Consider the following 13,008-nt stretch of genomic DNA (forward strand, 5'->3'; position numbering starts at 1 on the left):
AAATTACCATTGATAATGACACTTTGTCTCCGTCTTCTAACATCCGAAATCTTGGTGTAATTTTTGATAGCAACCTCTCTTTTGACCGCCATGTAAATCACATCACCAAAACTGCTTTCTTTCATCTAAAAAACATAGCACGTCTACGTCCATCACTCTCTTTTTCTGCCGCCGAAACCTTGATTCATGCTTTTATTACATCCAGAATTGATTATTGCAATAGCATCCTTTATGGTACATCTAACAAAATCCTAAAAAAACTTCAGTATATCCAGAATTCAGCTGCTCGCCTCCTTACTCATACTCGCTCCCGTGATCATATTACACCTGTTCTACAAAAACTTCATTGGCTTCCCGTTGCTCAACGCATTCAATTCAAAATTCTTCTATTCACTCACAAAGCTCTCCATAATCAGGCCCCATCCTACCTCACCGACCTGCTCCATCAGCACATTCCCTCCCGTAGCCTTCGCTCTTCTGAGGCTAACCTACTGTCCATACCCTCTAGGACCAAGCACCGGACCTGGGGTGACAGGGCCTTTTCCATAGCTGCTCCATCTTTATGGAATGCTCTCCCCAAACACCTACGAGATTGTCCTGACCTGTCCAAATTCAAGTCACTTCTCAAAACTCATCTATTCAAAATGGCATTTAACTTGTAACAACACGAAATAAATGCTTTTATTTTTGCTATTCTTTTTAATAGTTTTTATACTTAGATCACGACAGAAATGTGAAGTCCTAGATCCTAAAACTTGTAAAGTTTTCAGTTTCCTGATTGCATGTGAATCTGTCCTGTTTCTGTCTAATTTTAAGAAATTGTTCTATATTTGTTGTTCTCTCTCATAATTTAGCTAATTTTTAATGAACTGTCTTATGCTGCTCTCTTTGTTTTTATCTTAATTATTCTTGATGTTGATGTACTATTTTGATTTTGTACTATGATTTGTATGGTGTATGTACGTATTTGTTTTGATTATTTGTCTTATGTAAAGCGTCTTTGAGTATCTTGAAAAGCGCTATATAAATAAAATGTATTATTATTATTATAATGAGAACATTAAAACACTTTAGAACTGTGTCTAAAGCGTGTCTTTGAGCTTTTCAGACGCTGAAAATGCATTTTGCAATGTCCTTATCAACAAAGTATTAGGATTGTAGAAAAATACGAAACCACTACAGAACTGTGTTTAGATAATGTATTTGTTTGTCTTAGGCTTAAAATGTTTTATTAGTATTGTCAGTATCAACAAAGTAATGGGATTTTAAAAAACACGTTAAAAGACTAAAGGACTGTGTTTCTAACTCTCCTAAAAGCTTGTCTGATGCTAAAAATGCATTTTGGAGAATCAATATCAACAAAATAATGAGAATGTACAAGAACCTTGAACAAGTTAATAACTGTCTCTAAAGCGTTTCGTTGAGCTTATCTTTAGCTGAAAATGCATTTTGTATTGTAGCTATAAAGAAAGTATTAGGATTGGATGAAAACACGAAAACACTCCAAAATTGAGTTTAAATTATTTTTTCGTTTTACTAAGTTTCCTTTTTTCATTGTCAGTATTAACAAAGTAATGAGAATTAATAAAAACATAATAATAGGGAAGGGAAGGGAAGCTCCAAGATAGGCATCATACAAGCTTTCAAAAGTCTTAGAAAAACATTTTCTCAGTCTTTTATTGTATTTCTTAATTCTTATTACTGACAATACAAAAAATGCATTTTAAGCGTCAGACCAACTCAAGAAAATGATGTAAATGCAGTTCTTTAGTGTTTTCTAATTGAACACACTCCTAATACTTTATTTATAATGACATTACAAAATGCATTTTCAGCAGCAGACAAGCTCAAAGAAACACGTTAGACACAGTTATAAAGTTTTATAATGTTATTGTACATTCTCATTATGTTGTTAATAGTGACTCTACAAAAAGCCTTTTTAGTATTTGACAATCTCAAAGGAGCGTTAAAATAACAGTTCTGTATTGTTTTCGTGTTTTTCTATACTCCTTTACTTACTTTATTGAACATGACATAGCAAAATGTATTTGATGCGCCAGAAAGGCTAAAAAAAAGCCTTATAGACAGTTCTAAAATCTTTTAATGTTCTTGTACACTCTCAATATTATGTTTATAGTGACTCTACGAAAAGCATCAGACAAGCTCTTAGGAGAGTTAGAAACACAGTTCTTTAGTCTTTTAATGTGTTGTATAAATCCCATTACTTTGTTTATACTTACAATACTAATAAAACATTTTACGCCTCAGACAAACAAAGAAATTATTTAAACACAGTTCTGTAGTGGTTTCGTGTTTTTCTACACTCTTAATACTTTGTTGATAAAATTGTAGGAAAACACGAAAACAAGAACTGTGTTTAAAACACTCCTATGAACGAACACTCTAAACCAGTACAGAATTGTTTTTATATTATTATTTATTTTGTAATGTAACCATAAATAAAGTATTAGGATTGAACGAAAAAACTTTTTTCATTACCAGTATTAACAAAGTATTGAGAATGAAAAGAAAAGCACATTAAAAGACTAAAGAACTGTGTTTCTAACCCTCCTAAGAACTTGTCTGATGCTGAAAATGCTTTTTGGAATGTCACTATCAACAAAATAATGAGAACATTAAAACACTTAAGAACTGTGTCTAAAGCGTGTCTTTGAGCTATTATGACACTGAAAATGCATTTTTTAATTTCCTTATCAACAAAGTTTTAGGAGTGTAGTAAAACACGAAACCACTTCAGAACTGTGTTGAAAACGTTCCAATGAACGAACTTACTAAACAACTACAGAACTGTGTTTAAATAATTTCTTTATTTGTTTGAGGCTTAAAATGTATTATTACTATTTTCAGTATAAACAAAGTATTGGGATTTTAAAAACACAACAAAAGACAAAAGAACTGTGTTTCTAACTCTCCTAAGAGCTTGTCTGATGCTTTTTGTAGAGTCACTATAAACAAAAGAACATTAAAAGATTTTAGAGCAGTTTATAAAGCTTTTTATTAGCCTTTCTGGCGTTTCAAATACATTTTACAATGTAATGTTCAACAAAGTATTAGGTGTGTAGATAAACACGAAAACACTACAGCACTGTGTTTAAAACGCTCCTTTGAGCTTGTCTAATGCTGAAAATGCTTTTGGTAGAGTCAATATTATCAAATGAATGAGAATGTTCCAGAACATTAAAAAATCGTTTCTTTGAACTTCCCTTCTCTGAAAATGATTTTTGTAATGTTACTATCAACAAAATAATGAGAACATTAAAACACTTAAAAACGATGTCTAAAGCGTGTCTTTGAGCTTTTATGACGCTGAAAGTGCATGTTGCAATGTCTTCATTAGTATTAGGAGTTTAAAAGTTTAAAACACATTAAAAGACTGAATAACTGTGTTTCTAACCCTCCTAAGAACTTGTCTGATGCTGAAAATTCTTTTTGGAGAGTCACTGTCAACAAAATAATGAGAACATAAACCACTTTAGAACTGTGTCTAAAGCGTGTCTTTGAGCTTTTCAGACGCTGAAAATGCATTTTGCAATTTCCTTATCAACAAAGCATTAGGATTGTAGAAAAATACGAAACCACTTCAGAACTGTGTTTAAAACGCTCCTATGAACGAACTTACGAAACCACTACAGAACTGTGTTTAGATAATTTCTTTGTTTGTCTAAGGCTTAAAATTTTTTATTAGAATTGTCAGACCTGTCAGAATTGTCATTTCTGACCGGGCCAGTGGGGCCAGCGCCCCGGGGGGCCCAAAACATTTTGCGATGCCTATCAACATTTATGATACAATATATTTTTATTTCCGAGGGCCCTCCATTTTAAGGATCCTCTGACTATTAGGGACTTTGACCCCAGGGCCTCTTGGGGCCCCTAGCCATGCTTTTGGGCCCTAGCCATGCTTTTGGGGGCCCTAGCCATGCTTTTGGGCCCTAGCCATGCTTTTGGGCCCCTTATGAAAATGTACGAGGCGTTGTGGCACTGCTCTGACTTCGACTTCTGGCTATTAGGGGTCCTAGGAAAGAGGGGGGCATACCATTAGAGGGCCCTTGATCACGAGGGCCCCTGCTATGGGGCCTTTGACTTCCATAGAAGTCGTTTATCATGGCTCCTTGACTTTCTAGGGACCTACAAATTGCCAGGCAAGCTACCATATTTCATAACAGACGTTTTGTTGCAAATATGCGATTCAGGCCTTTACTTAATGTTTCTGAATTTGTATTGTTTCAAAATTATTATGTTCAATTTCTCTTAAGCGCAGAGACACAAATTAATTTAGCAATTTTGCAATTATTTAAATTTAAGACAAGCAATTTGTCTGATGAATGCTATCTTTGACACCGATTAAATTGAGTGAATTTGGCCAAGGGTGTGATTTCACTTATGTGAAAACAACAAGCCATTTGACTAGTTTCATGTTTCCCCTTTAATAAACAACAGTAAAGAGACCAGTGGTCACTCTAGCTCTAAAGGAATGCATGAAAGGAAAAGTGCCTTTTCATACAACAGAACTGCAAGCTAATTTTACTGAGTAGCACAATTTTGCCAAGGGCACAAGCTTTAGCTGAATGCCCGTGATCTTCAATCCCTCAGACGTCACTGCATCAAGAACCGCCACTCATCAATAGCTGATGTAATCACATGAGCAAGGGATTACTTTGGCAAACCTTTGTCAAGCACTACAATACGGAGTTACATGCACAAATGCCACTTAAAACTTTACGTCGACTTCTCTGGGCTCGGCGGCAGCTAGGATGGACCATCACACAGTGGAAACAAGTATTGTGGTCAGATGAATCAGCATTCCAGGTCTTTTTTTGGAAAAAATGGTGCTCCAGACCAACGACAAAAAGGACCATCCAGACTGTTATTAGCAACGAATTCAAAAACCAAGGTCTGTCATGGGGCTGTGTCAGTGCCATTGGCAATGGTATTTTACACTTCTGTGATGGCAGCATTAATGAAGAAAAGACATATGCTTCCTTTCAGATGTCATCTTTTCCAGGGACAGTCATGCAATGCAAAAGCACATTACAAAGCATTGGCTGCAGAAGAAGAGGGTACAGGTACTGGACTGACCTGCCTGCAGTCCTGACCCGTCCCCAATAGAGAATGTGTTAAGAATTTTGAAACGAAAAATGCGACAACGACGACCCCGTACTGTTACACATCTTAAGACGTGTTTGCAGGAAGAATAGGACTAAATAAAACCTGAAACACTAAATCACTTGGTCTCCTCGGTGCCAAAACGTTTTTTAATTGTGGTGAAAAGGAATGGCAACATTACAAAGTGGTAAATGCTTTACTGTTCCAACTTTTTTTTGATTGCAGGAATGGATGTTTATTAATAAATGAAATGAAGTTGACCAGACAAAACATGAAATATCTCAGGTTCATACTGTCTGCAATGAAATAAGAGTCAAAATCGATGTTTTTTTATTATTTGTATTTTCCATGCTGTCCCAACCTTTTTCTGATTTGGGGTTGTAAAATTGCAAAATTTATTTTCAGTTAGACAAGCTCAAAGAAGCCTTTAAAACACAGTTATGTATTGTTTTAAAGTTTTTTTTACACTCTTATTATGTTGTTGATAGTGACATTGCACTGTTATGAGCTAAAGACAAATTCAAATACGCGTTTTAATCAGTTCTGTAATGTTTTTGTATTTGTACATTTATTTCATTTTTTTCTGTTGACATTGCAACTTTCATTTTCATCGTCAGACAAGCTCAGTTCTGTAGTGTTTTAGTGTTTTTGTACATTTCTATTACTTGCTAGTGAACAGCAAATTAGTTGATAGTGACATTACAAAATGCATTTTGAGCATCAGACAATCTTAAATACTCTGAGCGTCAAAAATTCTGGAGTGTTTTTGAACATTCCTTTTTGTTTTGTGATAGAGACATTGCAAAATGCGTTTTTAAATACAGTTCTGGAGTTTTTTTTATTGTTTTTGTACAATCTTATTGCTTTGTTCCTTGAGACATTGCAAAACACATTTTGTGTGTCAGAAAAGCTCAAATAAGCATTTTAATCACTGTTCTGGAGTGTTTTAGTGTTTTTGTACATTCCTTTTACTTTGTTTATAGTGACATAGCAAATGCATTTTAAGTGAGGGACAAACTCAAATAAGGATTTTAAGCACAGTTCTGGAGGTTTTTAAAAAAAAATATTTCTATTGCTTTGTTGATATTTTAAATGCATGTACAGTCCTAAAGAAGCACAAATAACCATTTTAATGTCTGGAAAAGAATCTTTGGAAACTGCATTTTTAGCACAAAAGAAAAAAAAACGTTTTAAGTGCAGAAGAAGAGCATTTTCCCTCTTTCTTTTATTAGCTAAACTTGGATTTAAACTTCATACAATTCTCTTTTAGCACAAGAAAATAAGCATTGTGTTTTTGTATATTCTTTTTTGTACTTGTGAAACTTGGTTTAGGATTTTGTTAAATACATGTACAGCACAAGAAAACCTCAAATAAGCATTTTAAATGCAGAAAAAGAGAATTTTGTGTTTTTATATGTTCCTAATCTTTTACTTGAGAAACTAGGTTTTGAACATTGTTAAACACATTTTCTGCTCAAGTGAAGCACAAGTAGTGTTTGAAAAGCAAGAGAAGGGCATTTAAATGTTTTTATTTTTTAAGAAAGTTGGTTTTAGACATTGCTAAATGCATTTTCAGTACTAAAAAAGCACAAATATACGTTTTAAACGCTAAAAAAGAGCGTTTTGTTTTTTTGTTTAATTTTGTCATTATTTTACTGGACAATACCATATGTGAAAAGAGCATTTTGTATATTTAAATGTTCTCATTTCTTTAATTGTGACTTTATTTGGTTATTTGGTTTTGGACTGTTATGTGATATACAGTATATATGTATATATATATATATATATATATATATACAGTATATGTATATATATATATATATATATATATATACAGTATATATACATATATATATATATATGTATATAAGCAAGCCCCCTGTTAAGCAAGCCCAATGTCCTTGGAAAAGATGTAGTCTTGAAGGCACCATATGGTGATCTAAAATCAAAGTGTATTTTTTATAGTAATGCTGCCATCACAGAAGTGTAAATTACCTTTGCCAAGGGCACTGACACAACCCCATACAAATAATTTTAAGTGTGTCTAGTCTTACTAAACCCAATTATTAAATACATTAGAGTAATATCCTTAATAAATAAAAATGTAAAAATTATCTTTTAAAAACTATTTAGTTTTTACTCCAAAAAATGATGAGTGATTTAAAAAAATTTACTACAATTAAATAAGTAGCAAAAAATGCTACTATTTACAGAATTCAGTTCTTATGACCATGTTTGCACTAAGATTCAAACTTGTTTTTGTAAGTTTGTCATTTTACCATTCAGAGTTTACATCCAATCAGTTTGGCTTATTTATTGTTAAAGATATTTTAAAGTCTTTAAACACAGATCTGAAAACAGAACAACATTACAACAAATATCAAGTTAATATTTATTTGACTATATGCACAATGTGTGTACTTAAATGTAGAATCAAGTTCACTGACCTACTTCTGCTGACATATTTTAATATTTAAAATACAAGAATGTGAAAATGCAAAGAAAAAGTGAGGCAGATTGTTGGCTTTTCCTGAACACTGTTCTCAATAATAATTGCAAATGCTGCATGAATAAACAGTATTTAACTGCGGCCACAGTACAGTACAGTACAGTGAGAGAAACAGTTTGCTTTAAGGTTAAACATGACTTTGTGCTATTAAAGGAAAAAGTGCCTACTCATATGAACAGACCTTCCAATGTGATTAATAGATTTTAAGTCGTCAGTATAATGCCTAGAAAACAAAATTATTGACTTAACACAAAATCTTTTGGCTACCTATGATGGCCCTGTCCAGCAGGTTGTTGCACTGTAGTGGAGATCCTTGACTTTAGCAGGCTGCTAGAATTAAAACATAGCCAGCACATGTGGTGTAATTAAAAAAAAAAAAGTGTTGGGACAGAATGGAAATGAAAAAAAAAAAAAAAAAGTGTTTTTTCCATTTACTTTGACTTTTATTTTATTGCAGACACATGAACCCACAATATGTAATGTTTTGTCTGGTTCATTTTATTTGTTAACATACATCCAATTTGGATAACAGGGGTTATCATTGTCACATTTTTATTTGAAAACTTTTTGAGGAACATTTTTTTTAAGCAATCAATAATTTTCTCATGCTTTTGTTGACAAACTGGAGATCATCTGCCCAGTTTTGCTTCTCAAAGATTCAGCTTTTCGTGGATACTGCTTTTGTCCCAAGTCATGATTACAATAACTGGTTGACATAACCTGTTTGAAATCACAAAATTTTCATTCATTCATTACCTTATTTTTAGCCCTATGTTGCCCCTGTCCCAGCTTTGTTAAAATGTGTATAATTTTATGAAATGCAAGAATGGATGTATAATAACAACTGAAATGAAGCTGACCAGACAAAACATGTATTGTCTTGGGTTCATAAACAGTTCTCACAAAGTAAAAGTAAATGAAACACTGAAAGTGTTTTTTGCATTTTCCACACTGTTCCAACTTTTTCTGATTTAGGCTTGTAAATAAAAAGATTTTGCAACCAGTCAAGGTACAGGCTGCACTAATATGCACTGTGCCTGTGTACTGCCGTTTTAATCCATAGATTTGCATAAAATAAATGACTAACTGGAAGCAAGTGGAAAACCACCATTGCCTTTTAAATGTTATGCCAGAATGTAGAATCACCATTGCATTGACATCTTTAAAAATAAATTGCTAATTGATAAATAAAAAATGGTTTAAATAAATTGGTACAATAAAATGGTTTGCAGTTTGGCAGAATCCAGCAAGAAGTAACATAACTACCTTTTATAACTATATTTTTGATACTTTGGCCTTTTAAAATGTTGACAGTAAAACTGTACTTGTCTTTCTGTAACACAGAATGTATTCTTATTGTCCTTGTCTTCCTTATGACACAATAACTGCAGCCATGGTAAAACTTGTGCATAAGATTAGTAATTGCTTTCTAATTTACAGGTGGCATCATTGCACTTAAAATGACTTTTGAAAAATAACAAAGCAACTGCTAAATTAACGTGTATGTATTGTCACTGGACATAACTCATTAAAAACATAATCAAAGAGCTATGTCATTTTGCTCAATAAAATGCATAATTTGTGAACAGTGATAGTAAATCAACTTGCTATTTTTGGCAGGTTTCTTTCTTTTTTGTTGAAATGAATGTTGTATAATTAATGTCTTTTGATTGCACTTATAAGAACAGTTTGATTAGCAGTTATGAGAATTAGCACTTATGAGAATATTTTGATTAGCATTACAGCTGGAGGGTGGTAGTGTGAAAGTGGAGTACAGCTCGAGATGTTGCTGTTGATTAGTCAGTTTTTACTGACTTGAGCAGTTAGCTTTGCTACCACTCTAAATCAGCCTCCTCTAGTGATGTAACAAATCTTTGCCAATCTTTACAACACTATATGACCAAAGGTATATAGACACTTCTCCTAATTACTGAGTTCAGGTGTTTCAGCCAAACACATTTAAAAAAGGTGTTTAAAATTAAGCATATGAAATAAATGATATGTTTCTAACTTTGATACAACAGAAACACCCTTTCCAGGTCCAGCAGAACTGTATTCTTTGTGCACAAATTCATATCTATGAAGACACAGCTTGATGAATTTAGAGGGAAGGAACTTAACTGGCCTGTTCAGAGCCCTGACCTTAACCCAATTAAACACTGTTGGTATGCGATGGAATGTCAATTGTGAGCCAAGCCATCACCAATTATGAGACCCTTTGACTAAATGGGTAGAAATTCATCCAGACACACTTTATTTCACACACATTCTCAAAAAGGTTTAGACTGTTACAGGTGCAAAGAGAACACCAACTCTAATGCCCATTGTTTTTGGAATTGGATATCCAACAGGTTCATGGTTGGGTGTCCACATACTTTTGACCAAATGGTGTACCATCAACTTTGTCATACAAACAAACTAATTAAAAACAGCATTAGGTACATTTAGATACACATTTTAAATTCTGGACCCTTCTTAACATCTCATAAAGGTTGTAATAATCAGAGCAATAATTACATTATAGCAATAATAACAATAACAGAACTACTAATAATAAGTATAATATCCAAAAACTGCTTTTCAGTTTTCTCTCCTTTGTTGTTTAAACAGATAGTTCATCAACTCGTTTTGTCTTACTACACCTCCGCATCTTACAGAAACTTAAATATTTACATCAATTAATTTACAAGCAATGGCACAATCCACTTTTTGGGAAATAAAAAGCAGAAGCTATGGACATAAACCAAGTATGTGCAACTATGTGGAACTTAATGCATGTGTTGCAGTAGTGTTTTTTGTACAAATCTTTTGTGTTATCACATGGACAGTAGGTGATTGAGAGCCATGCGGAACTGCTGGGTGCAGCCAGACAATTCGCGTACCCTTTCAGTCATGTCCCGTGCTGCCCCTGGAGAAGGGTACTGCAACGCAGCAGTCTTGGTGCTAACTACGATGTCCTTCAGCTTTTCACACAGCACATTGCTGTGCTGTGCCACCCTGCTCCGTACCTCAGGGGACTTAGCTTGACGCGAGACAGTATCTCCAATAAAGACCAGCTTGTGGGCACTGAGGATGACAAACTTGCTGTGGGCAACAAAAATCTTTGGAGGCTGGTTGTTGTTGATGGATGAGTAAAAAGCATCAATGGCATTGGTCAGTGTAGTGATGTTTGCCTCACACTGTTCTGAGTAGAACAGTAGCAGTTGCCGATCACCTGCACACAGCTTGCTGCGTGATGGAGGGGGACAGTGTAAAGGTGGAGTCCAGTTCGAGATGTCATTATTGATTGGTCGGCTAACTTCTTGCTCCAGCCTCTCGAACTGCTTAAGCTGCAAAAATGTATGGCAAAAAAGAGAAGGAATCTATGTAAATATTTGACAAAGATAATCTGAAATTAAACAATGAAACTATATGAAAACAGCAAAATAGAATATGGAATCGTACAAAAAGATTTTTGTTATATAACATTATGTTCTCGTGTGTAGTTTGCTGTAACTTGCATTTTTGTAACTGCTGTTCTAATAAGGTATTTTTTTGTATTTTCCTTAACCCCTTTTGTTTGCAAAGAAACCTTTGATTGAACTGAATGAACACCATGCAACTGTGTATTATTATGAGTACAATTTAATCAAGTCAAATTAAATTAACCATACGTATTGAAATAATTAGGGATGCATCGATACCATTTTTCCCAACCGAGTACGAGTACAAGTACATGTATTTTTGTACTCGCCGATACCGATACCGATACCTATTTAGAATGATGCAATCTGGAGCATTATGGAATAGTGTAGTTGCTTGGGTTGCCATCACTAATTGTAAAAAAAAAAAAAACACCGCACAGACATCATTGAGAAAGCTTCTGACAAGCTAACGTTAACGTTCATTAATAAACGCACGTAATTAACGTTGTGCACATCATACATGCGATGCGATTCTGCTGATTGAAATATTTACTTTAAAAGGATAATACAGTCCGATCCCATCTGAGCCGATTCTATCAGCACATACCAGTATAATTAAGCCTGAGCTTTATAATGTAAGCGAGTCACACAAAATGTTCTGTAGTATTTGGTGTTTATTTACAACCGCATCATTCATTATAACAGTTAACACGGAGAGATGACTGAGAAAAGAAGCTGTGCTTAAAATGAGTCGACTCCTAAATCACTTGTATCGACACTGTGAACAGAGTATTAAAGACACACACACGTCCTATAACAGCGGTCGCTGCTTTTGTAACCGGTTATCTTCGCTGTTAGCTCTATTTTGAAGGTTTGTTGTTTTTTTTTTCCAAACGGAACTAAATAACATTAAACGTGCGTGTGAGCGTGGTCAGTGAGAATAATTAATTATTATTAATTATAATAAGACAACCCCGAGACAAGCACTGCAGGTTAAAAATCCCTGCGTTAACGCAGCAACGTGCACTAGGCACAAGGTATCGGATGTTTAGAATCGGAGCCTCGTTTGCGAGTTCGTACGAGTTAATGAGCGTGGTATTGGGCTAATACCCGATACTAGTATCCGTACTCATGCATCTCTAGAAATAATACTTAAGATAATAAAAGTTAGCATAATTTTTATTCACATGTCAGAAATAACTAACCTGCTGTTGCTCTAGCTGAGTCTTATTGTGTCTGCCTTTTTCCAACAGCTGCCTCTGGTTCTTTTCAAATTCCTCCTTACCCTAAAATACAACACCTCCATTATAATCACATTTATCTCAAAATAAATACATTACCAGTTGTAATTTTCCAACAAGCAGTGTTTGCTCTTTAACACACCTTTAAAAATTAAAAGCATATAGGCTACGTGGTCTATAAACGTTGGCCAATCGCTGGTTCAAGATGGAGTGAAGCTGTATTTACTATGTTAGTCACAAGGTGGCAGTGTGGTTCAGCGAAAAAACTTATTCTAAACTGCAATTTCACCAGTATTAATGTTCAACACAACAGTTAAACAGTTTTAATAATCATCTATTAGGCTGACTAAACTTCTGCATTGCTGCAGCTAAGCACAATTCCTTGACAGTGACACATAGTATAGTACAATCAATGAGAGAAAATGTATATGTACTATAAAATTAAAACAGGCCAGCACACATTTCCTGGTGATTGATGATGACAACATAAGTAGTACACAAGGGGATTAAAAGCCAAGCTCACATGAGAGAAACATGGAGTCATTCAGTCACGTGAGAACCACTAGCATTCTTTCCCAACTTAACCAGGAGCCAGGTTATGTACAGAACTACATAGTAGGACACTGAACTTTTTGGCATTACTCTACTTTAAAGCCGTGGTCAAACGTTAATCTACTTAGCCTCTTCATGTCAGCTGTTAGAAGGCTAAGCTAACTTTGGCACCCAT

General features: G+C 34.4%; 1 protein-coding gene across 2 annotated transcripts in view; it reads right to left on the bottom strand.

The window, feature by feature from the left end:
- Positions 1–9,668: 9,668 nt before the first annotated feature.
- The window catches only part of bcar1 (BCAR1 scaffold protein, Cas family member), an 88,398-nt gene continuing 85,058 nt past the window's right edge, over positions 9,669–13,008 (bottom strand). For both annotated transcript variants that reach the window (XM_063004095.1, XM_063004096.1), the window contains exons 6-7: positions 12,246–12,326; positions 9,669–10,965 (exon numbers count right to left, since the gene is read on the bottom strand). In XM_063004095.1, the coding sequence (XP_062860165.1) occupies positions 10,453–10,965; positions 12,246–12,326 (594 nt within the window). In that variant the 3' untranslated portion in view covers positions 9,669–10,452. The remainder of the gene's footprint in view (positions 10,966–12,245; positions 12,327–13,008) is intronic.

Source organism: Trichomycterus rosablanca, chromosome 11 (genome assembly GCF_030014385.1).
Source record: "Trichomycterus rosablanca isolate fTriRos1 chromosome 11, fTriRos1.hap1, whole genome shotgun sequence".
Taxonomy (NCBI): Eukaryota; Metazoa; Chordata; class Actinopteri; order Siluriformes; family Trichomycteridae; genus Trichomycterus; species Trichomycterus rosablanca.